Below are 27,042 nucleotides of genomic sequence, written 5' to 3'. Positions count from 1 at the left end.
GAAGGAAGAACTGACTCCCATGTCCTCTGACTTCACATGTGCCCCACAGCACCTGTGTTCTCCTTCCACATCCCACCCCACATAAACACACACAAATAAATAAATGAAAGTCATTTTTAAAAAATAGATAATAAGTGATGAGTTCATGGCAACTCATTTCCAATGTTTCAAAAACCACAGTTTAAAAAAGATTACGTACAAGGGGTTCAAAAAGCAATTCATTACAGAATGTTGTGTTTTCCTGGGGATTTTCCATATCCCACGAGATTCTAATGCAGGCTGGTTTCCTCTTGTTAGATACTGTAAAGAACAGTTCAAAGTGAGTTTCTTAAAAATCCCTAGCACTGTGTCTGTATCTCTAGACAAGGGCTTACAAATTGGATGATGGTTCAAAGACTTAAGTGTCCTTCCTGACTTTTTCTAAGAATAAGGTTCAGTTGGGAAATGTCAAGATTGAGGATTTATTTACGGGCAATCATCAGGAAGATCTCTGAGTGAAATAGTATCCGTAATACAACAGAACATTTCAGGTATAAGCCTTTGATCTGTATTATTGAATTACTGACATCTGAACCAGCATTAAGGACTATGGTGGGGTGGGGAGATGGCTTAGTTGGCAAATTGCTTGCCATGCCTACAAGCATAAAGACCTTGCTTGGTTCAGTGGTCAGCATCCACATACAAACACACCAGTATTCCTGAGTATCAGGGAAGTGGAGGCAGGAGGATCTCTGGGACATCAACTTCTGGCTTCCGCACTCATGGACTCACATACCCATGTGTACCTGTACCCACAAACATGAGCACACACATACACAAATAATATGTCACTGTTCTTATTGCTGTAGTCCCAAGAAAGAAAAAGATTGAAATGATTCCATACTTGAAACAGATTTCCACCACAAAAGCAAAAGCATGCAGCATCAGTGTTTGCCTCCAAGGTGACCCAGGACAAGTTCCCATTGTTTTGAGCAGAGAACTTGCCCTTGTTCATCTGTGCAAGCCTGTTAAGTGCAGTCACTCCTGTTTATGGAACTGTGGAGACAGAGCTGCATAAACCAGAAGAGACCAGTCATTTGATGTCTGTATCTGTCACCCTCCTCCTGGTTGTGACAAAGAGCAGCTTGCAGGGTTTGTAGCTCTTGATGGCAAGGAGGTGTGGCTTCAGGGGTGAGGCTGCTTGCTCACATCTCTGTAGATCATGAGGGAGAGACAGGACAAGAAATGGAACTAGAACATAAACCCCCGTCCTGCTCCCCAGAAACTAACTTCCTCCCCCTAGACCTCCAGTGCCTGGAGTTTTTAACAGCCTCCCTAAACACCACCAGCAGTTGGAGATGGAGTGTCCAAACATAGGAGTCTGTGTGCCTGTGGTGTGTGAGCAGGGAGGGAATACACATCAAACCATACCAGTGTCTGTTGGATTCATGTCCAGACACATATAGCCATGTTTGGGCTGACACGATTCCTTCTCACAGCTGTCTCAGAAACTAGAATTACTTATCACAGACTGATTTCACAGTCCAACCAAATCAGGCAAGATCCTCCTGCTCACACTTCCCAGAGAGGATTCTCTTTCCCACTCTCTCCACTTACAAACAGATCCTTAGAAAATCACTAAATTGTACCACAATTATCTTTAAGGTGCATGTTCTTGGATTTCTTAAATTCGGCAATTATCCATTGAGTATCCACTTTTTTGTGTTTGTTTGGGTTTTTGTGTTTGTTTTTGTTTGTTAGTTCATGTGTTTGTTTTGAGCCAGGGTCTCATGTAACCCAGGCTGGCCTTGAATGCCCTACATGGCTGAGGCTGAACCTGAATTCCTGCCACCCTTGCCAGCCCCTCACCAGTGCAGGTTTCACAGGAGTGTGCCACCATGCCAACTCCCCCCAACCCCCCACACCCCCAGTTAAACTGTTAAACTTCCTCAGAACTTGGGATATTGAACTTATCTGAAAGCGGTTGGGTGTTATTTACATTATGTGTACTAGAAATGTGACTCGTTGGTTGTCCAAGAGAAGTACATTTGTCCTAAAGTAACCTAGTGATTATAAGTCTAACAAAGAGTAGAACACTGGAGGGGAGTGAGCAGATTAGAAAAATGTAGATTGCATTTCATTAAAAAGAAATGTATGTTTCTGAAAATTCAACAGATTACTTAAGGGAAAGAAAATGTGTAATTGACCTGTGAGATATTTTTAGGACAATCAAGAACATTTCTGAGCCAAACATTGTGGCATACACCTGTTATCCCAATATTGGGTACATGGGAGCAGGGAGATAGGGTGTTCAAACCCTGCTTGGCTACATAGTGAGTTCAAGGCTAGCCTGAGCTACATGAGACCCTGTCTCAACAATGCTTTCCCCACCAATAAAAAAATGGAGGTAACATTCTGTTCCCTGAATTTTGTTAAGATGAAAGCCATAAAAAATAGCTCTTCTAGCTTTTCCTTAATTTAACAAATTCTTTTGATTGTTAAAAGTCAGTGAACTTTTTTATTTATTTTTTGTTTGTTTTTTGTTTTTTTTCAAGACAGAGTTTCTTTGTGTCTTTGTTTATTGGCTGTCCTGGAACTAGCTCTGTGGACCAAGCTGACCTTCAACTTGCAGAGATCTGCCTGCCTCTGCCTCCCAAATGCTGGGATTAAAGGTATGCACCATCACCTGGTCTACAAAGCAGGCCAGCCAGAGCTACATGGAGAAACCTGTCTCAGAAAACAAATAAACAAACAAAAAAGTCAGTGAACTTATTGGAAAACTGGAGTTTCATTCACTCATTCCAACATTCACTCAGCAAGCACATTCTGAATGTCTTTGATGGGGCAGGCATTATTCTAGAAATTTAAAGATAAATAACTAAAGAAAATCAAAGTTCTTGCTGTAACAAAACTTAAACCCCAGCATGGAGAAAAGTAATAAAGCAGTGCACTAGCCACTGGTTTCAAACATTCAAAGTTTGGCTTGGGTGGAAGTAGAATCATTCAGACATGCCTTGTCTTGGAGACCTCAGCACAAGCTTCAGCATCTTTTACCCTTCTTGGTGCTCTTCTTCCCTCAGGAGACTTGGATGTCTCAAGAGATTGCAGATTCTTCCTTTCTTGTGGTCTTCTTAATTAAACAGAAAACCTGGGAGCTACCAGGCAGTAGTGCTCTTCCACAGTAAGGGTGAAAAGGAGGATAAGGCAAAAGTAGTTCCTCCCCTTACTAAACCTTTGGTGCATTAAGGAAGGAAGTGGTTGATTTAGTATACATTAAAGAATGTGAAATTAAACTTGACATGAATTCTATTTGGGGAAAGATTAGTAGAACGCTGAGATTTATCAATGAGCCCTGACTGAGAAAGGTGTGTGTGTGTGTGTGTGTGTGTGTGTGTGTGTGTGTGCGCGCGCGTTAATTTGTAGAGATACTATTTTCTTTTCTTTTCTTTTTTTTTTTTTGGTTTTTCGAGACAGGGTTTCTCTGTGTAGCTTTGCGCCTTTCCTGGAATTCGCTTTGGAGACCAGGCTGGCCTCGAACTCACAGAGATCCGCCTGCCTCTGCCTCCTGAGTGCTGGGATTAAAGGCGTGCACCACCACCGCCCGGCTCCTATTTTCTTTTCTTATGGATGTGATAAAATACCCTGACAAAAGCAAATTAATAAAGGAAGAGTTTATCTTGGCTCACAGTTTGAAAGAACAGTCCAAAATGGCGAAAAGTCAAGATGGTGGAGTATGAGGCAATCAGTCACATTGTGTCCACAATCAGGAAATGGAGATAGAGAAGAATTCAGAGGCTCAGCTTGCTTTTTCCTTCTTATTCAGTCTGAGAATCCAGCCCATGAATTGTATCATCCATATTTGGGATGGGTCTGCCTACCTCAATTAACCCCGTCTAGAAACCCCTCTTAGACATGCTCAGAGATCTGTTTCTAAGGTGACCCTAAATCCAGTCAAGTTGACCACCATCACCACACATCATGGAAGAAAAGAACCAGAGGAGACAGCAAGTGACCTTTACCCCACCTAAGCTAAGGGACTCCATGCTTCTTTCAAAATACCTTCTGAAGACTTTGCTCATCTCCTCAGTTAGCTAGCGGCTGGGATGGCTTGAGTGTGTGCCACTGTTTCCTATTACTATGGAATACAGTTTGTTCACCTAGAAAATGCCAGGCTTCCACAAGCAGGTGCACCGGGGTTGGGATTTGAACTCCTGTCTTTTCTGGAATATGGCTGTCTTTGCAGTCTGCAGAGTTCATCTCATCTCCTTTGAGGCTCTTGATATACTGTTTGTTCCACGACAGAAGGGAAAACGGAGCTCTGCAGCAGTGTTCCTGCCGTGAGGAAGCGAGCTCTTCGGGGAGGGTAATTGGCTTTCCTCATATCACACAAGTTGGTGGCAGAGCCAGGACACCTGTGTTTCAATCCAGTTAACACCAATTTTATTTCATTGTGTCTGGCTGGGCTCTTCATTAAGTTTCTATGTTTCAGGTTACATAATTTAACCCTCAGAAAATCAAGTTGAGAGATTAATAAAAAATATTGTGATTTAGTCCTTTTGTTGTGGGATATAAAATATTAGTATATTATCTAAGCCCACTAATGCAAATTCCATTAGCATAATAAGTAAGGTATTTTAATCTTTTGGCATGCCATCAGTATACTTGAAGTGGAAGGTATGATCTAGTTAATAGCGTTGACTTGGAAGGACACATCCATCCAAATAGTATCCTGATTTAATTCTCTTTGCTTCAGAATTATGTAATGCTGGAAGACATGGCTGTGTTTAGGTAAAATGCACAATGAATGATTGTAAGAAGGTTACATGACAAAATACAAAAAACCTGATACCGTATGTTCGGAGCTTATGTTTAAGACAGACATCTCTGTAACCATGTGCTCAAACCTTCTCACCTTTCCACATGCAGGGTGGTTGTGTTTTGTTTTGATTTCTATAACATGTAATTGATTTATTTTGAGACAGGATCTCACTATGTAGCCCTTGCTGACCTGGAACTCCCTATGTACACTAAGCTAGTTTCATATTCATAGCTCCTCCAAAGTGTCAGGATTAAAAGTGTATACCACCATGTCTGGCAGCTTTTAGCACTCTATAATAATTTTATTTAATTCATTTTTAATGAAGAATTCTTATTTTTTCCCCAAAAAACCCTATGTACTAAGTCAAAGGGGCTAACTAGTTCTTCTCTGAACCCATATCAAATAGTAATAATAGTTTATAATTTTCTTTACATTAGATATTTATTTTAAAGCCAAAGTAAAAAGTTATGAGGGCCTTTCCTACAGGTTTATATTTAAGAAGGAATTATTAATAAAGGCTAAACATTTAAGAAGGTTCTTCCTAGTTAGTTAGCCAGAGTTCTTAAGAGCTTTTGCTCATAATCCACCATTAATGAAGAGACAACTAAATTATCCAGGCATAGAAAATTTGATACTATGCAAAGAAACCCAGTAGTTTCATTGGCCTGCTTTTAGTTCACAAAATAAAAGATGAAAAATGGGCCCTGGCTTCTTCCTGTGGGAAATAAGATCAGCCATGTCTGAGCAACCTATGGATTCAAAGGATGCAGCATCTTTTTGGAGAAATCCAAGATAAGGTAGATAAGGGCAGCGGCAATCGGGGCTTATTGTGAAAGGAGAAAGGAAAAGAGGCAAAAATGGAGGGAAGCATAGAGGTTGTAAGATTGTAGTGCTCGCCGATTCCCATGGCTAAGTCCTGCATGGGTCTGAGGAGCCCTTGTTGAGTGTGTAGTGGGTGGTGTCCTAGTTAGCTTTAACTGTCAACTAGACACAGCCTAGAGTCATCTGAGTAGGGAATCTCAACTGAGGAATTGAGGTCAGGCCAGATCAGCTGGCCTCGAAGGAGATTTTCTTGCTTGTTTGGTAATTTAAATAGAAGGGTCCATCCAGCTCACTGTGGGCAGCACCATTCCCTGAGAAGATTGTTCTGGGCTATGTAAAAAGTGCTAAGCATGAGCTTCCAGGTGAAGCTGCACACAGTGTCCCTCCATGGTTTACGCTGTCAGGTTCCTGCCTTGAGTTCCTGCCCTGACCGTCAGTGGACTAGGAAGGGGAAGCAGAAAGCGGAAGAAACCCTTGTTCCCTAAGCTGCTGGTGTTCAGAGCCTGTTATCACAACAGAAGGGAGCTAGTATGGCTGTTGCTAATCCCAGATACAGTTTGGCAGCTACTCCTCTACATTCTCATTGTGGTTCCCCTTCTGATGACTTCTTTGTCTTGGACATGTTTATTGGCGCACTTGGCATGTCCCCAGTATAGGGCCCAGAGAATCCTCCTGAGCCTGCATCTGGGGCTAGGAATTCTAAGTTCTCTGGCCTCTACCCTTCTATGAGAAGGGCCCCCAGCCACGGCAGTCACAGCCTGTACCAGCTACACGTTTCACTAAGCTCCATGAACCAGGCATAGTAACTCACACCTGCAATCCCAGTACTAGAAGTCCTAGGCAGGAATATCAATAGTTTAAGGTCAGCCTCAGCTACATTGCAAGTTTGAGATCAGCCTTAACTACATGAGATCCTATCCAAATAAATAGTAAGTAAATAAATACATGAGCTCTATGGATTGCTACTTTACTCAGAAATGTGACCATCATGTTGATCATCTACTGATCTGTCTGCTTCTCCCCTGCTTTCAGATTTTTATGGATTTTTTTTTAGATTTAAAAACAATTTATGTGTTACAGTGTTTTGCCTGTGTGGGTGTCTGTGCACCATGTGTGGGCCTGATGCATTTGGAGGTCAGAAGAGGATGTAGGGTCCCCTGGAACTGGAGTTGCTGATGGTTGTGAGCCACCATGTGGTGCTAGGAATCAAACCCTAGTCCTCTACAAGAGTAAGTGTTCTTTACCACAGAGCCATCTCTCCAGCTCCTTATGAAATATTTTTATTGGTTAAAACAACTTGAGAGTATCAGCACCCTATCTCCTCTGAAACGCCATTCAGGAGAGTAGTCTTGGATGCCAACAGTAAAAAGCAAGCTGTTCACTGACCTGCTGAATATTAGCTGCATAGAATTAAAATCAGTCCCTGGCCAGATGGTTCAGTGGGTAAAAGTACTTGTCACACAAGCCCGTTGACCTGGGTTGGAACTTTGGAACCTGTATTGGAGAGAGAACATGTGTGTGTGTGTGTGTGTGTGTGTGTTCACACACACATACCCATAGTGGTGATTATAATAATAGTAGTAATAATAATAATAATAATAATAATAATAATAATAATAATAATAGTAAATAAATAAAATCCAGAAAGACAAATGAAACACAGTAAATACTTCCACTTGGCTGAGAGCGTGCAGTGCTGGAATGGGCAAACAAACCTCCTTCTCCATCCATAAACTGAGAAGCCGAGAGCCTTGTTCATCAGACATCTTAGAGTGTGTGTAAGTTACCAAATTCAGATGTGACAAGAGAACATGAGAAGAGGCAGCACATGACATGTGGCTGTTTAAGAAAACTCCAGGCAAATGACAAACAATTTCCCATCCTTTCTGAGACACCTGTACCATGCCCCCTTCCTCCAGAAACTGCATTCTACAAAGATCATTTTCTTGCCTGAATCCATCCTCTAGCCATACCAGCAGGGAGGGATGCAGCCGTCATTTCTTATTTGGAGACATTTTTGACATTTGCATTTTACTTTTAATTTTGACAAGCGATTTCTGATTCATTAAGGTTCCCAACGAATGGATGGGAAGGGAACAGAAGTCGTCATCAGCTTGTCGGTAAAGTCTATTGCTTTTGTTTTTCAATTTTGTATACTTGCAGAATGAATGCTGAATAAAAATATTTTTTGAAGGAAGGTTTCATATCAAGACTATTAGGTGTAAATATTTATACAGTCAAATCTTAGGAGAAACTATATATTTGAAATTAAACTTTTGGCTTAAAAAACATAATATCATTTAAAAGTTTTAAATTTTTTGTTTATGTGTGTGCATGCCTGCCTGCATGATGTACATGTGCACCACATGCATACAGTGCCCCTGGAGGCCAGAAAGGGGCATCACATTGCCTGGAACTGAAGTTAAACAGGGTTGTGAGCCTCCACGTGGATTGTAGGAACTGAACCCAGGTCCTCTGCAGGAGCAGAAAGTACTCATAACCACTGAGCCATCCCTCCAGCTCCAACTTTCGACATTTTAATCAACCTAAATAGTCACTGTAGTCAGAAAAGAAATGTTAGCTACTTTAATGCATATGCGTGGGTTACCTATTTTTTCTCTCATTGTCAGGGAAATATATTTATATATTTAAAAAAAACTATCTATGGAAGGGTTGTTTGGGACCAAGTCAAACTCATCAGGAGGAATATCATGGGAATATTTTGCCAGTCCATTAACAGGTTTTGACAGCAGGCTTTGATTAGAGTTCTGGAGAATGGCAGCCTTCTCCATAATAGTGCTGTGATTGACAGCTGAAATTCACACCGAAGTCATTATTGCCATTCTCCTTTAGTGATGAACTATCCATCCCTCAGGATACCAGGGCTCCAGCCAGCAGAGCATTTTGATCTTGATAATTAAGCTAACTAGCCAGTCATGTGGGGGCACAATCTGGTGTGTCTGCAATTAGCCTTCAGTTTTTAGAGCAATTGCCGTCTTACATTCTGCTCTTCAGCCTGGCACTTGGGGATCTCGGGTTGTTGCCAATGCCCCCTGCTTGTTCTATCTAAATACTCCAATAACATACAGGAGGAGACACACATCGGGGGGGGGGGGGGCTGACTTATGAATTCAGGAATTGAGTGCAGCGTCATCCAGTCAACAGTTAGGCTAAAAGAAGATACAAATAAACAGTATTATCAATGAGATCTCTTTGGAAAGTGATTTTAGTTTCCTTGATTATTTTGTGTGATTACGTATCATTTCAAATCACTTTTGTGTGTTGTGTATGTGTGTGTGCATGCACACCTGCCAAGACACATATGTGGAAGACAGAGAACAACTCTCCCTCTCTTCTTTACCATGTGGATTCCAGGAATCAAACTCAGGTCTTCAGTCTTGGTGACAAGCACCCTCAGCCACCGAACCCCTCACCAGCCTCGTGTATGCATTATGTTTGAAGCTTGTTCAGTTTGTTTCCCATCAATGTCACTAAACTCTAAGTTGGCACTCAGTTCTTTCAAAGTAATATATACCTGCATTCAATTAGTATTAGTAAATTAAATTAGATAATCAATTCTGGATCCTAAATAGATTAACCAAAGTATCTATTAAGAAATTCTCAGGGCTCCACCTTGGCAAACAGATAGGCCCAGAGATTGCACTTGGAGCAGCCTCCCCAGAGTCAGAACATGATTCTTCCTACCGAAAATTTAGCTTTGTCTCAAGAAATCCAAGAGAGCTTAGAAAGTAGATTAACTGTTGTAATAGGCAAAAGTCAAGCCATGATTTTCCCACAGAGCAATCCAAGTTGATTATCTGTCAATCTCAGAATCATGCATTTCATAGGGTTAGACAACTTGGTGTGTGAATATTTCCTTGTGGGAATAAAGAAATGATTGACTGATGTGTACTTCTGCTAATTGAAGTGGTACCAAGTCAGCCAGATGTTTCCAGCTGAACCCAGCCCACAGATGCTATTACTTCATGATTCCTTAATCTGGGGATTACCTGGATCAGCCAAGTGGGTGAGATATCAGCATCTTCAGTCAAACTGGCTCCTTGGTAAAGAGCTCTCCCAGAAAGACTGGAAACCGGGGAGGAGTCGGGAAGGGGGAGCTGTTGCCTGCCCTGGAAACCTTCTGAAGGAAGTTATCAGGGCTGTTTGTTTTTCTTGCCTTTGGATGTGGTCCTTGGTGAGGTCAAAAGAATGGAATGAGAGTGAACTGGATGCAGATGACAGTGAAGCTGTTGCCACAGCTGGCTGCTCAGAGTGGGCGGTCCTTGAAAGATGAGCTAGCCTGGAGGCTGATGACAAGAAACAGCTGCCACAATAGGAATAGGCTGAAACAGCTGTCTTTGAAGCTTCCCCTCTAGTGACCGGGGGTGGGGGGGTGAGGGGGGTGTTAGCCTTGACGATGGAAATGAAAGATGTAGATGTTGGCAAGCAGATGGCTTCAAGCTTGCTGTTAATGTGTGTGGAAGAAAGCAAACATATATGTTGGAACCTGCGACCCTAGTCAAATGCCCAATTCTGCTTTAAGTCATCTGCTGCTTCCTCTCCTGCCACATGTACAATCTGTGGGAAAATGGAGGGGGTGCTTAGAGAAGTTGGTGGGAGAGAAAAACTGATGGGAATAAACCATTCTGAATATTTTTCTCGTGTTGTGGTTTACTATATCAGTGTAATGTTGGCTCCTGGCTGAGAGGTCAGAAGCACATTTGCAGTCAGTCCTTGTTAATGTACTGGTAGCATTGTGACATTTTCATAGAGGTTTAAAAAGAAATTTTTTGCATTTATATGTATGTCTGTCTCTGTGTTTATGTGTGTGTACTGGTGGAAGTCGGAAGGACACGTCTGGCCCCCTGGAGCTGGAGTTACGTGTGGTTGTGAGCTGCCTGATACAGGTGCTGGGAACTGAACCCAAGTCCTCTGCAGGGGCAGCATACGCTCTTAACTGTTGAGCCATCTCTCTAGCCCTGCTTTATAGGCTTTTGGTAAATTAATAGAAAACCATCAATCACAGGCCACATGATGATAAGCCCTCAAACTTGAGTTCCCATTGGTGGTATCTGGCATATTAGGAATTAATGCAACTTCTTAGTGGACCATTTCTGAGAAAATGGTGTGGTTTTAGTTTATCCTTCCATGTACCTGTGAAAATAAATTCTAAGCCACAAAATTATCATATACTTGTTTCTGAAACTTTTGAATCCAACCTAATTTTCTACAAAGGAAAATTCTTTGCAGTGGATTAATTTGATGACCAGTTCATGCTGAAGATTAGTGGCCCACACATTTCCAGATGATCACAGGAGTATCCTGTCACTATTGGACACATATGGTTGTATGGTGCTGGACAACTTTTGTCCTGTCCTACCCAGGTACATGGACACCACATTCCCCATTCTGCTTTTATTCTGAAATGATTTCTATGAGGAATACTCCGAAGGTGGTTCTAAGGATCGTGCCTTATGGGTCTATGTCCAATAGTAAAAGAGTTCAGAAAATGTGGAAGGGAAGTGTTGAGGGTCCTTTGGGTCTGTTTGCTTGGACTTCCTTTGGTTGGCCCTATTTTACATTTGGAAGACAGTACTGACTTAGGGACCTTTTAACAGAGGACACGAGTGGATACAGACACACCAAGGCAGAGTAGATCACTGGAAGTAACTGGGCTCGTGCTGATGAGAGACCTGTTGCCAACAAACAAACACATCAACAATAAAAAGTTTGTTTTCTCTAACTGACTGTGGTTATAAAAAGGAACACATTAATGTCACCAAGATAATCAAGTTATCTGGTCCTCAAGTTAAAAACTGAAAAGAGAGCTAATAAGATGGCTAAGAATCAAATGAAGAACCATGAATCATTTCAGAAACAATGCAGTAGAAAATTAATTCTGGATCTGAAGGGATGTCTCAGTTGGTAAGGACCTGAGTTCTAATCCCAGGACCCACAAAGTGGCTGGCACTTGTGATTCAAGTCCCGAGGAGGAGGAAACAAGCAGATCCCTGGGGCTCACCTTCCAGCCAGTCTTGCCTACTTGGAAGGCAGAGGTCAGTGAGAGCTGCTGCCTCCCAAAACAAGGTGGATAGTGCCAGAGGAGCAATGCCAAAGGTTTTCTCTAGACGCCACACATACTTCACACAAATGTTCCCCACACATGCACACACATGTACATACATACATAAAAAGAAAATTCACTCTGAAGCATGGCAGGGAGGAGACAACACTTGACAGAATTTCCTGTGGGGCCCAGACACTGGATCCTTCTGGAAGAACAGAACTGGACCCCCGAGGCTGGACTTGACCTCAGGAGGTTCTGCACTAAGTCATAATCTGGATCACACTGTAAGGAAGAAGGAGCCCCAGCATGTGAGAACATTCTGTTAAATAAAGGAAAGTTAAGGGCTGGAGAGACAGCTCAGCAAGGAAAGCCACTGCTGTGTGAGCCTGAGGCCCAGAGTCTCATCCCTGAAGCCCATGTAAAGGTAAGAGGAGAAAACACACACCACTGCGTTGTCCTCTGGTTACCCCGTGACCTCCGTGGCTTGTGTGAGCCCCCACCCCCCTACATGCACGCACAAATTAAGGATTAAAAGCAAACAATAAAACAGGGGTGTGAAGAGATGGCTCAGTGGTTTCAGAGCTCCGACTGCTCTTACAGAGGACCTGGGTTCAATTCTCAGAACTCACATGGTGCTTTACAACTATCTGTAACCAGCAGGGAATCCTGCCTTCTTCTGATCTCTGTGGGCACTGCACACTTGGTGCACAGACATACACTTGGGTAAAACACACATAGACATAAAATAAAAATTTTAAAAAAATAATACTTTTTTTAAAAAAAGAAAAGTTAGTTTTCTGTACCGTTCAAGAGAAAAATGGCACTAAAAGGAAAAAGAGACCACACAAATGAGTTTCTGTCACAACTACAAGAAAGGAAAACTTGGAGAGAGCCAAAGAAGGGCAACTTTTGTCTCGTCCACTGGTCTCTGCTTATACATGAGCTGGCATCTCAGTCAGTAGGATTTTTAAAGTCTAGGATTTTATCTTCAGATATGCCCACTCTGCTATGACATTTTCTCTTTGAGTAGAAGCTGCGGTGATATTGTGTCCCCCAATATATTGTGCACCCTAAGAAACTTTATCTGGGGTCAGAGAACAGAACAGCCACTAGACAGACATAGAGGCCAGAAAATGGTGGCACACATACCTTTAATCCTATCACTTGGGAGGCAGAGATCCATCCAGATCTCTGTGAGTTCAAGGCCACACTGGAAACTGCCAGGCATGGTGACATACACCTTTAATCCCAGGAAGTGATGGCAGGAAGCAGAAAGGTGTATAAGGCGTGAGGACCAGGAACTAGAGCCTTCTTAGGCTTTTAAGCTTTTAGCAGCAGTTCAGCTGAGATCCATTTAGATGAGGACTCAGAGGCTTCCAGTTTGAGGAAATAAGATCAACTGAGAAGTTGGCAAGGTGTGGTTGGATGTGGCTTGTTCTGCTTCTCTGATCTTTCAGAATTCACCCCAATACTCGGCTCTGGATTTGTTTTTATTAATAAGACCTTTTAAGATTCATATTACAAGAAGCTCCTTTATCAACTAGGCATACACTCAGTTTGAGACAGGTAGACCCCATCATCACTAATGTAAAGGGTACTTTCAGTGAAGAGTAAATCAGTTGTTTAATCTGATCGTGACTTCTCACCCATGTCCTTAGGTCTCATTCAACTTCTACCACGAACCTGGCAGATCCTAAAACTTCCTCAAAGGAGACTGGATACAGTCCAGAAATGTCCTCTGAGAATCCACAAAATAAAGTATGTTTTGTAACAAATTGCAAGCCAATAAATGGCTACTTTCCTAGTAATAGCCAGCATAGAGGTGACCTGTGACATATTTAAGCTCCTTGTATCATAAACAATGGCTATCAGATGGTGGGGAGCTTTCCCGTGGATCACCCCTGTAAGCTGAGCATGAAATTCCCAGGCTCATTCAGCAACTGCATCCATCACCGTGTTGAAATTGCTATGGAGTCAGGCCTTTTGGCCAGTTTGTCAGCAAGGGAAGCTGTTAATGAGGGGAGTTATGAGACATCTCACAGCCTTGAGTGCTGGTTAAAGTCTGATAAACATTTTACTAGACCAAAAATGCAGCCCATAAATATTCACACATCCACTGGGAGTCATTTTTGCTTCATCGTTTCTAAGAAGATGGGTCCAGAATATTGCATCTGATAAGCATTGGAAACTTCCAGCATGTTGGAAATCTGCGTGGAGGTCTGCAGAGTGATTGCTTGCTGGCAAATGGAGCACAGAGCATTTCTTCTCTCATTGACGGCAAAGTTCAGCAAGAATTTCAGGCTGGTGTGTGATTATTAAGCCTGGTCACAGCACCAAAAAGCCCTGATAAGCAAACAGAAGCATGTGGGGCTGAGGCATGGCTGTGTCTGTAAAGAGCTTGCTGCCATGCAAGCCTGAGCACTTGAGTTTAATCTCCAAACCCACATAAAAAAAAGCAGGGCATGGTGCTGGAAAGGCAGAGATGGGGGACTCCTGGGTCCCTCTGGTGAGTCAGCCCACCCTCTTCTGCAAGCTACAAGCCAGTGAGAGACCCTGTCTCCAAAAAGCAAGGTGGGCAGCAGCTGAATAATCAAACCCAAGGCTGACCTCCCACTTCCACATTCGTATACACACAGGCACGTGCACCTGTACACACAAGTGTACACACACACATGCACATGTATACACACTAAATATTTATACTGCATTTGTGGTGATGCATTTTGGGCATGGTGAATGGTTGCATCCTTCAGGTTGATTAACTCATTGATCACAAGAATGCTTTTTATTTCAGTTGAAGCCTCCTGCTCAGTTTGAGCCTGGAGTCCCTATCCATTAAAATCACAAGAGCCCTGGGTATGAGCATGTACTTCCCACTCACTTTGTCCTTCAACACCCCTAATCAAGCAGCTGTTGCAGGAACAGACACTATACCATATTTCGAGTGTTGTAAACGATGCCAGTGAACTAGTTAAGAGTGCTTACTGCTCTTCAGGAGGACCCAAGTTCAGATCCCAGAACAGGAGTTAGGTTGTTCACAACTGCCTGTAATTCCAGCTCCAGGGGATCAGATGCCCTCTACTGGCCTCTATGGGCACCACACACAAGTAGCATATATACAAAAGACACACATTAATACAAATAAAAGGAAATGAGTAATCCACCTTCATAATGAAATTGTTTAAAAAATATTTAATAGGATCAGTTCTTACAAGCAGATATATGAGCTTAATGATACAAGTACTAAGATTTCTATTGCATATTTAGTCAATGAAACCACTTAATATTGGATCCCAAAGTCCTAATTTTTCAGTTTTCCATCAAAAACAATATATTTGAAAACTACTTTGTTCTACTAGTATTATTTTAATAATTTTATATTCATTTTATGTGTACGGGTGATTTTGGGTTTTTGTTTTGTTTGTTTGTTTGCTTTTTGTTTATTTAGTTTTTTCGAGACAGGGTTTCTCTGTGTAGTTTTGGTGCCTGTCCTGGATCTCACTCTGTAGTCCAGGCTGGCCTTGAACTCACAGAGATCCACCTGGTTCTGCCTCCCGAGTGCTGGGATTAAAGGTGTGTGCCACCGCCGCCCAGCTATTTGTCCAGGTGTCCTGTCAGTCTGTCTGCCTGTGTGACATGTGTACAGTGGTGCCCACAGAAGCCAGAAGAAATCATTATATCCCCTAGAACTGGAGTAGTGGACAGTTGTGAGCCACCATGTAGGTGTTGGGAACCACATCCAGGTCTTTTGCCAGAACAGCAAATGCTATTGAACACTGAGCTATTATTCTAGATCTGGTTAAAATACCAGCAGCTACTGCTGATCATGTTTTCTTAGTACATGTCTTTTAGACACAAAAGTCTAGGAGATCATAAAAGAAAAAGGCACTGTTGAGATGCCTAACTGTATGTGTTACTTGCTTTTGAGAAATACTTCAGCATGGCATGGTTACTTCAAAGTCTCACTCAAACTGATTGGATTGTATTAATAAGTACTTAACTAATAAATGAAACCTACTTGAATAGGCATGGAGTACAATAAGGATTCTTATAAGGGGTTATCCATGGGTAAAAGTAATTTAGTTTTAGTGTATTTTACTATTATATTAAAAATCTGTACTTTCAGTTAAAAAACAACTTGAGTATTTGATTTATGAGTAGAAAACCCCTTAATATGTTTATAACTAATAGACTCTCTTTGGTAGACTATGTGCCAAACCTGAGAATATGCAATTTCATCCATTTCCTTATTAATATACACATTTGTTTTTGTTTTTACATGCTTTTTTTATCACTGTGGCTTTGAAATATATCATGAGATCTGGGGAGTTAATTCTTCCAGAATTGTTCTTTTTACTTAGTACTGCTTTGGATATTTGGGGTCTTTTGTGCTTCCATATGAATTTTAGGTTTTTTTTTTTTTCTATTTTGTTAAAGGATGTCTTGAGGATTTTGCTTAGGATTGCATTGAATACCATCCTGGTTAAATCTAATTTTGTCCAAGGTCAGGAAAGAGAGACTGAACTCTAGTCTACCACATTTTCAAAATAATATACATAATAAATTTGAACTCAAGAGTGAACACGTAGTCATTAAAAGTTACAAATAGTCTTGACTCTTTCTTAATTAAGTATAGCATTTGGCAAGTGAATTAGAAGCTACATCATAAAAAATAATAAAGTTAGCTGTTTATTTGTAGGGATCAGGCAGTGGATGTCAACTTTGTACCCTTTACTAATTGCTGTATCTTGAAGTGATTTCTGTATTGTATAATTGGAGCTTATATATATGAATGTACTTATTATATGTTCACACACACACATACTTACATGCATAAATATGCCAGGATTTCTAGACCTTAGAACAAATGATGCTTGGGGATGGATAATTGATTGTTGTGGGGCAAATAGTTCATTATAGACTGTACCAGTGATGGAAAGATGGGAGGCTGAGGCAGACCTACTTGGTGAAGTTCCAAGTCAATGAGATACTCCATTTCAAAGTTGGGAGACACACAAGGACTGGCACCTTAGATTGTTCTCTGACCTTGACACTCATGCCATATACATACATACTCATACTCACTCATGCATCCACACACATGAACACACACATACACATCAAAGTACTTACAAATTTTTTTAAAAAAACACATGTCTGATTATCTGTGCTGCATGTGATATGTGTTTGCCGGTGCCTGTGACGCCAGAAGAGGGCATTAGATTATCTGGAGCTGTAGTTACCTGGGGTTGTGAACTGCCCTTCCTAGGTACTGGGAACCAAACTCAGGTCCTCTTCAAGAGCAGCAAGTGCTCTTAACCACTGAGTCTTCTCTCAACCTCCCAAATATTTTTTGATTTGAAGTTTTGTGTACCCATGATTCTTCCAGTAAATAATTATAATGCATAAATGATGTACACTATGCTTTGAGAAGCACTCTGGGGACAGAGTAGAAGCACATGAGGTGTAAAGATCACATGAGGCAGGGGCTGTGGTTTAGTGGGTGAAGTGTTTGATGTGCAAGCCTGAAGACCTGAGTCTGGATGCCTAGCACCAACAGAAAGAAGACTAGTGTGAGCATTTTTAAATTGAGCCATCTCCTGGGGAACTCTGGTCAATGTTAACCATTCTTTAATTTAAATGAAAATTAGTGCTAGAGACATGGGAAATTGTTTACACTTTTGATACTTACTGCTTGCAATTCCTGTCTGTACAGACTGCAGGTGTGTGTTATAGTGTTGCTCCCTTTGAAGGTGTTCTCCTGAAAGAAAGGATTTAAGAACAGTAAGTGGAGAAGGAGTCTCTGCCAGCGAGCGAGCGAGTTCCTGGGGCTGTGTAGCTTCCAGCTTGTCATGGTTGTTTACCTCTGGCACTTCCAGCTGCTGTGTGCTTGCTATTGTTTTTGTTTTGTTTTGTTTTCAGAAATTATGTGAAACATTTGCACAGTAGAAGGCTACCATCCCTGCCATGGCCTTTTGGATTTCAAACTGGACTTTGGAAAATCATGCTCTCCCTCCAGTTTGGTTATAAATTTTTCAAAGTAGCTGAAGGTTAATGATAGGACATGGTTCTTGATGGTTTTTATTCTCTCCCCAAAACAGTCCTTTAAAACCCTGGATTTGTTTTCTGTGCTGTAAGAAAACACCATCACAAAAAGCAACTTCTGGGAGAAAAAGTTGATTTGGGTGCACAGTTCCTGAGGGCTTGGAGTCTGTAGTAGTGAGGAAGCATGGCGGCGGGTGGCGGGCATGGCCACAGGAAAATGAAGCTGAGAACTCACAGCCTCAAACAAAAGCAGGAAACAGAGAGCTGACTGGAAGTAGGCAAGGCTTTTTATTCTCAAAGTCCATGCCCACTGATGTATTTCCTCCAGCCATGCCACACCTCCTAAGCCTTCCCCAAACAGAACCATCAACTGGGGACTAAGTATTCAAATATCTGAGCCTGTGGTAGTGGGGGCAGGGAGCATTCTTATTCAAACCACCACAAATTCCACCCTCTCCTCTCTCCTGGCTTCCTCCTCAAAAAAAAAAAAAAAAAAAAAACCAAAAAAAAAAACAGACTAACATCAGCAAATGAGAGAGATTAAATGTCAGGATTTCATGTCGATATTAACAATCAATACCTTTGGATTGTTTTTCCCCCCCACCCCCCCCCCGGGGTAGATGAGATTCTATCACACCCTTCTTGTTCACATCGTTCATTCACTATTGCTGACATTCATTCATCATTGTTGTCAGTCATTCACTATTGCTGTCATTCATTCATTCACTATTGCTGTCAGTCGTTCATTCGTTATTGCTGTTATTCATTCACTATTGCCGTCATTGATGTGAACTGTCTTCACTTTTGAGTTGCTCTATGTGCTTCATTTTATGTATGCTAAAAATAGTTTGATATATATAAATTCAAGGAGATATTTGTTCTAAAAATATTATAGTGACAGAAAGACAAAATCAGATTGAGGACAGAATAAAAATTGACCTTCGGCTGTATTTTTAGAAGTTATGTTAAATGGTTCTTATTTAAAAACACAGTTGCATAAATCACTATATGAAGCAGTATAGTGTGAACCATTCGTGTCTTGGCATAAAACACTTGGAGGAGGCAAGGGCTGGGGGGTGGTGTCATCATTCTCTTCTTTTCTTTAGCCAAGGAATTTTCTTACTTTATGCTTTCCATCTTACCTTTGGCTTTGAATTCCTGTGCTTTCCAACAGGAGGCTTACATAGATGTAGGAAGGGCTCTAAAATGCTAAGCTGGTCACGTGGGAGCTTTCAGGTCAAGCAAGGGCTTGAGTTCTTTAGGGAATTGTCCTACCTCACCTCTGCAAGATACAGGTTTGGCCTGTTTGAATTTGTTGTAAAATAATGTGATGATTCGTAGTTAAAGGTCCATGCCCTGTAACCGTGGAAAAGCAGCATAAATGAAGGGCATTCGTTGTCTCCTGTTCATCACTGGAGAGATGGCTCAGCAGTTAAGAGCACTTGCTGCTCTCCCAGAGGACCTGGGATGGGTTACCTGCTCAACCCAAGTTCAGGGTGTGCTTTCAGTGGAAAGAGACTGCCCACGTTTTGCTGGCTGTGAAAAATCCTATGATTTCATTGGGATATGAATGAACTTTCAAAGATTTCAAATTTATTTCAAATCCTAGCGGGAGGTCAACAGCCTAGGTGCTTTTTTGACTTCCAGTTACAGATATAGAAGCTCACCACAGCAGCAGCCGCAGCAGCCATGGAGACAGAGCTGGCATAGCCACAGGCAGCCTGAGGAGTCCCCTGCCCCTTAGGGACATCTACTCAGATAAAGCAGGTCCTTGAGGACACTGCAGAGAGGAATTCCAGGAGGAACTGGCTCATTACAAAGAGCTTTAAAGAGTAACCACAATATAAAAATTAGTAAAGTTTTAGAAATAAGTAAGAACATATGGGCTGATTTCCTTAATATTAAAAATGAAAAAAATATTGAAGGTGAAAAAAATCTTAAAAGAATTTCCCTTTATAGATGAAATTATAAGGTGGTTTTATGACATGTACTGTTTATGTTATGTGATTAGAAAAGAGTGCTGACGTGGATAAACTCAAGGCTCTGAGCATCCGAGCCTTAAGTAAGCACAGCCTGTGTTTAACACCTTTGCTTAGGGTGTCCTTCAGAAAACCAGAGCCGTCTCTGCAGGCAACTTGTACCATTGTGTTGACATTTCTGAGTGCCCACCAGATTCCAGAGTGAGTCCATTCCTTCCCATTCTGCACCCCCCACCCCAGTTTTCTCTGTCCTCCTCTTCTGCCTCACCCCAGGTGACTTCTGCATACATTACCCAAATGACTGCTGTCATTCTTACTTCAGGGCTGCAGCGACCATCTCCTCCTCCCTCTGATGACAGGAAGAAGGGCTTCCTCTCACAGCAGCTCAGATGGACCAGATGGCCTATCAGCTGTGAGGCCCTTGTGTGCTTTATGAGATGCTTTGAGGCATGCTACAGGATTTTTCTTTGCAACTTAAACACGGAGCAAATCCAGACATCCAGAGATGCTGAAACGAAAAGGATATGTCTCCTCTTGCGCTGCCATTTGCCAAGTGAACGCTTGTCAGACAGCACATTCTATATATTTCGAGGAGACAAAGTCACCCGTAATGTGTTGGCAGAGGCTGTCACAGAGCATTCTGCAGTCCGTGGTTTAGATGACAGCGCACACTGAGGGTGCTGGTTTGCCTTAACAATTGTAAAGTTTTTCTGCTTCTTTTCTCTTTTGCGTTTTCCCATTGTACTGCACAATACAAGGGATTCTGTTGACACTGATAAGCAGCATGGCTGACAAACACCCGTCTTTGCTATGATAGCCAATATTTCAGATTCTCGAAGGTATCTGTCCTTGATAAAAGACCATCAAAATGGTTTTCTCTATGGGGCTCCTGTCAGTCATTTCCAGTTAACTTACTAATTGTGAGTGTCTTCCATTCCCTTGAGATGAAACAAATTATATTCTTGATAACTTGTAGGGATTCTCTGTTGATTGGACATTTTTATTGAATACAAGAAAATACATTCTTCTATGTTTTCTCCCCAGAATCTTTACAGCATCATTTATTTATGTGCAATAACTCATTTGTTTAGGGAATCTTCCCCTTACTCTTCATTCTGTGCTTGGTCTTGCTATTTACAATTCCAAATTATGACAAGTCCCTTCCCACCCTTCTGTGTGATTGTCAGATTTCTGGTTTATAGGCAGAGACAGTACACCAGCAGCTGCCATCAATGACTCCCTATACGCAGCTTTCTCTGAAGCAAGTCTCTGAGAGATCAGACAACCTTCTCTAAATTAATTCCAAGTGCAAGCATGCTGTCCCTCTGTTCTGATCCTGTGAGAATTTTGATGGATCTGTCACAGGCTTGCCCACCTCCTTTTCGGACTGCTTCCCAAATAAAACCTCAAGTGTGACTCTCATGTAACACCCCAGAGAAAGGGCAGCCTCCTGGGCATGGAGGAGGATCTCTCTCTCTCTCTCTCTCTCTCTCTCTCTCTCTCTCTCTCTCTCTCTCTCACACACACACACACACACACACACACACACACACACACACACACACACACACAGAGTTTCGTCTGGATTTCAGATTTTCTATCTGTTATTTTGTGTGACCAGGAAGTCTGATTAGATTGAGAATCTAGAATCGGGGCAGGTCAGCCCCTGGCTGGAAGGTCTAGTGGAACAGATGCTAAGGATGCTGCCTGTGTTTTCAACTTGAGAAGAGAAGGAACTCCTGTGTCTGCTCAGGGTTAAAATGCTGAGAAAGTACCACGTTTTCGTTAGTGTTAGAGAAATGCATCAGAACCTCTGTTTGAATTCTGAGAGTCTTCTGGAGTTTATCCCTGTGAGACTTAAAGGATTAGTTCCCAGAATGTTCACGGTAAGGATTTTGTTGTTTTTTAAGGAAAAAATAAGTTGCTTTCATTAGGAAACCTCAAGGAGCAGGAAGAAAAAGTGGTGTGTCTGTGAATTCTAATATGTATACCTGTTTATAATTATGAATTGAATCTTATACTATTTTGTCATTTATATAAGAAGAATCTTGTGTCAGATAATAATAATAATAATAATAGTAATAGTAATAATAATAAAGGAAGAGAGCTACTAAGGAAAGGCTTTGAATGTTGAACTCTGGCCTCCATGTGTGCATGCACATGTACACACCCACACTAACAAGCACACACATAAATGCACATGTACATACTCGAGCACACACACACACACAGCACAGCACAACCACCACCAGCACAACCACCAGCACCCCACATACACAAAACACACACACAAACTGTAAAATGTTAATTTATGTATGAATATATATTTTACTAGCTTAAAAAAAGTTCAGCATACTTTTGACAAAAGAATAAATCAAAAATAAAATGTCAGAAGATCAACTATTCAAAATAAGTCAAAAGATTAAAAAAAAAGATACGGCACTAGTAACCGTGATTCTTGGATAATTCATATTAGGTTTTGATGCATCCTTATGCAGTCAAGAAGCCCATGTGGGTTGCATTATTCCCCCAGTCATAGGTTATATTTGGGATAAGCAGGAATAGCTTATGTAAATCACAAATAAATGGAGTAAGGCATTATAGACGACGGTTCGGCCAGTAGAAGTGGCTGCCATGAAGCCAGACAACTGGAGTTCATTCTCTGGGTCCCATATGGTAGAAGAGAGAACCAATTCCTGCGTGTTGTCCTTTGACCCCTATACACATACTGTAGCATGCATGTGTGCGCGCACACACACACACACACTACATATCAAATAAAAAATTTAAATGTAAAAAGCAAACGAACAAACTGAAAGTTTTACTCAATATCAAGAAAAATTAGAGAATTTCTATTAATGTTCCCAATTTTCAATCAAAGAAATTGATCAGAACAGTGAAAAAAGGGTGCATATGATTTCTTTGAAGACACCCTACGTCGGATGCTGGAAAGGCAAATGGAAGTGGAAGGTATTTTAGACACACTGCACATCAGTCATATCATAGGAAAGGGCATTATTGATGCTATATATTCACAGGTGAGCAGAGTGATACAGGTGGGCATCAGATCACCAAGTCTGAATTTATTCATCAGTTTCCATGAAAAGCAAACTCACCAAAGGTTAATATTGTATTTGTTTTTGGGAAAAAAATGTTTCCTTCCTCATGGAATGCGTTTTCAGATGGACATTGTATGTGCTTTTAGGGTGCTGTGATCACACCCACCATGGACCACCCCATGTCAATGCAGCCAACAAACATCGTGGGCCCCCTGACGCAGCAGATGAACCATCTTTCACTGGGGACAGCAGGAACGGTGAGTGGAAGAGTCTGGTTTTATTTCCTAGGCCTTGAGAAGGTGCCATGTGCTGTTTTCACTAGCATTGCTCACATACCTTTCAGGTTCCAGCATGAACAAGCTCACATGCAAGTTCAACCTCAGGGAACACTCATTCCCATGGGAAAGGATGATGGTCTTGTGGCATCGCCTTTAGTTAGACTTCAGGTCCTCCTCATTATGTGGCATAGTGCACCAGGTACACCAAGTGCACCATGTGCAAGGTAGCTCTTTCTGGAAAGGGGCCCTTCTGCATTCAGGTGTAGATCTATACCCCGTGACCATATGCATGGAGCTGCTTTCCTGTCCCCAGCTGTTTACCAGCCAACCTGCTGTCATTCCCAAGTCCTTCACACCTAAGAAGCCAGTTCTAATTATGATTAGTATAAACGACTTTTTATTGATAGTCGATGTCTGAAGTAATAGGAAGTCACTGAGAAATTGGCCCAGTTGAATGCTTTTTATCATTCCTGGTGATGCACTGGCATAGTTACTACTGGAGAGAAGGAAGAGAATCTGATGTGTTTAATATTTTCTTACAGTTATGATGTTTTTGACTAGTCTTAATTCTCAAAAGTATAATGTTCTCATTTGTTTCTCTGTTGCTGTGTTAAAACCCAGACCAAAAGCAACATGGAGAGGAAAGAGTTCATTGGGTTTACAGTGCATCATCAAGGGAAGCCGGTCAGGAGCTTGAGGCAGGAACCTGGAGGCAGGAATGGAAGCAGAGTCCATGGAAGAACAATGCTTACTGACTTGCTCAGCTCACTTTCTTATATGGCCCAGGTCCATGTACCTAAGGAATGGTACAGCCCACAGTGGGCTGGGTCCTCCTACATTGACCAGCAATTAAGAAAATGTCCTGAAGACAAATTTACAGGCCAGTCTCATGGAGACAATCTTTCAATCAGGGTTTCTTCGTCCCACTTCCCAATGGTGTCAAGTTGACAACCATGATCAGCCATCACATGAACTGAAAAAATGCCGGTAGCACACTTGATCTTCATCAATGACATGCTTGAACTGACTGGCAAAGCTTTTTGTAAAAAGACAATTCCCTCTAATACTCATATCTGACAAAACCTAGAACACCAATCTTATGCTCCACACCATCAGAGAAAATGCCGGCATCGTGGACCACCAGCGGTCACACTTTAGTGTTTGGTGTATGCATTAGTGCAGGTGATTAATTTTGTAAGACATGGAAAAGAAACACATAATTTCTTTTATCTGAGGCAGCTTGAAGAGTGTAGAAAAACCTCAGGAGTAAGAAATCCTTTATCTAAATCTGCATTGTGCCATCGAGGACACTGTATCTAAGGACCTACATCTCCTCTCCTTAGAGTGAGATCATTCAGTTTGACATGAGTTCCTTAAGCCACACAACTTGGTGACTCTCACAGCGGCACTAGCATCACAGGTCACTGCTGATGTGCTTTATGTCCACTAGCTGTGGATGGAGGCCTTAGAACAATGACTCCAGTTACTCAAAGGGAATAGAGAAAAGAAGTTTCAACCCCAGAGAGTGTTCAATGGTCTTCTCTAAATGTGGAGAAAATCACAGACTTCCAAGAAAGAATTTCAGTTTTTCAGAAGCTACCCACCTGTTCCCCTGTAGCTACCCACCTGTTCCCCTGCAGCACACCGTTGGTGCTAACTTCTCTGCCTGAGAGCCAGAGCTGGGTCACAAGCACAGCATGCTCAGCTAGGTCTCAGAAGTGAGCTCTGAGGTCCCATTTAACCTTACACCGTGGTTCAGGTCATTTTCACTGGGGAGACAGGGTTTCCGGATAACATTCTTCCCGTTGTTAGTCAAGTGTAAGGATAATTTGTAGTCCCTTTGTGTATTCCTACTAAAGCAGATTCCAGATACAGAATTGCAAGGCCTGGTGCTTATGACATACCCACTGGACGTTTCACTACCTTTCAGGGATTTTTGTCTGCCAATGACTGTCAGCTGAGAATGAGTGAAAATAAAGGCAACTTTACTGTGTTAAATGACAACGTAAAGTGTGGTTTTTATTTCTTTAAAAAACAGAGTCATAATCAAAAACATAGGAATAAGTCCTTTGTACATTTTACCTGTTTGACTAAAATAAAGGACAGCTTCATTACTAACATTTTGTTTGGCAACTAGTAAAGACACACTATGCGACTGGATCCTTTACAAAACAGAAAAATAAAATAAAAAATATATAGAATAGGCTTCAAATTATTGTAGTTACTAATTAAATAGGTAACATAAAATTGTATATCTGAGACTTTTAAACAAGAAGAGAATCACATGGGACCACAACTTTTACCTAACTGGCAATGGTCAGAAATGATAATTCACGGATTATCATTTAGTTTAATGCTGTGGACCACTGCCTCTCTTAGCAAGTAAAGGATTTTAACACAGAGAGCTTATTTTTAATGTCAAATCCCCTCTTGCTTTTTTCTTCTTGCCATTGTCTGCTTTCTCTATTGCAAATAAATAGTGCTTATTTACAGTAAAAGTATCATATAACATTAATCATTGGCAATATAACATTAACATTAAAAGTTGATGATTTGATAAGGTTTTTGAAAGGCAGGGAGAAAATACTTTATGTTGTTGATTCATTCAAAAATAAAATTGAGTGCTCTTAGTGTGTCAAATGTAGTCATTAAACTATCACTCTCATGCTTGGCATGCTCTCATATATTTGCTTTTATGTTTTTTTTAATTGGTATTTGCTGTGGATTACCAAATTAAGGTTGATGTTTTTAATTAACTTTTTTCACCTATCTGGATCCATCCTGCACCTCTCTTGCTGGCACCATAGAAAATCCAGTGGCTTTAGGAATGACCTCAGAGTCCAAAGCATGATTTGGCTTTGTATGAGCTGTGCATGTTTAGACCAGGTCCCTTGACTTCCTAGGGATTTTACTTTTTTTCTTACAAATTGGGAAAACAATAACATGCACATCCCCAGGATGCTGTGAGTGTTAAATGGTGTGATACACAGCAGACCTGCAGACCTAATGTAACATGTGACAAGTCAGCACTTACCAAGTGGGCCACCCTTAACCTCTGATGGGGCCTACCAGGTGGGAGTCCACGTCACCAGAATGGATGTACCACCCCATTAAATCCACAATCCAACTCCTTTGCTTGCTCTATTTCAAGGGGTACAGCTTAATTCTTTAGCATGGCCACTGGGTTAACTGCCAACATAATATTCTAGGGCTCCAAAGCTAAACTCCTATTCACATAAATGAATGAACTCATTGAAGTTCAAGCAAATACCTTGAATATGTGGAATCAAGTATTCTCTGTATTTCTGACATTATAAGCAAAATCATATTATAAAAATATACATGGCATTGAAATTATAATTATCGGGATTTCCACATTAATATAACACCTCTGCCTGAGTGTTAGACACCTAATGGGCAGAGGTGGTACTTTCAGCAGCCAGTAATGTGAGAATCTTGTGTAGAGAGTAGGACCATGACCCATTTACCATCATCCATTGCCCCATGGGCTCACAGACCCAGGGTGGTCCTGTTGTCCAATTCATTTTAATATAAACTGACTGTATTTTGATGTGAAATATCCATGTATTTAGATATTTGGCCCCGTTTGCCCAGTGAACTCCCAATTTGTGCCTGGTTATCTACAGTTTCTCTCTGAACATTCCTCCATCCTTCCTTTTGCAAGCTCAGATAGCACCTCACTTCTCAATCTTTACATGCTTTCCTTTAGCAGTCTTATCCACCCTCATGGATTCCAACCCCATTTCCCACATTGAAGACTCTTAAATCTGAGTCCTCAATGCTAGTCTTAGAACATCAAACTTATCTCTGTAGTCTCCATGGAGATCTCTCTTCAACGTCTCAAAGTCAACACAACCCACATGCATGTCATAAACTTCTTTGAGCTTCCTTCCAGCCACACCCTTCTCTCTTCTGTGTTCCTGTCCTGTTTTATTTCAAGTTACTACTGTGATGATCTACCCTGTATCCAGAC

The 27,042-nt window shown here is 41.4% G+C and overlaps 1 protein-coding gene across 14 annotated transcripts in view; it reads left to right on the top strand.

Moving 5' to 3' along the window:
* Rbms3 (RNA binding motif single stranded interacting protein 3) overlaps positions 1-27,042 on the top strand; it is a 1,493,133-nt gene that overhangs the window by 1,406,321 nt on the left and 59,770 nt on the right. For all 14 annotated transcript variants that reach the window (XM_052723536.1, XM_052723582.1, XM_052723605.1 and 11 more), the window contains one exon: positions 22,917-23,027. In XM_052723536.1, coding sequence (XP_052579496.1) covers positions 22,917-23,027 — 111 coding nt within the window. The remainder of the gene's footprint in view (positions 1-22,916; positions 23,028-27,042) is intronic.

Source organism: Peromyscus californicus, unplaced genomic scaffold, assembly GCF_007827085.1.
Source record: "Peromyscus californicus insignis strain IS unplaced genomic scaffold, ASM782708v3 Scaffold_11__1_contigs__length_118956290, whole genome shotgun sequence".
Classification (NCBI taxonomy): domain Eukaryota; kingdom Metazoa; phylum Chordata; class Mammalia; order Rodentia; family Cricetidae; genus Peromyscus; species Peromyscus californicus.
Note: the sequence above shows the minus strand (reverse complement) of the source record. Positions and strands in the feature narration are given on the sequence as shown.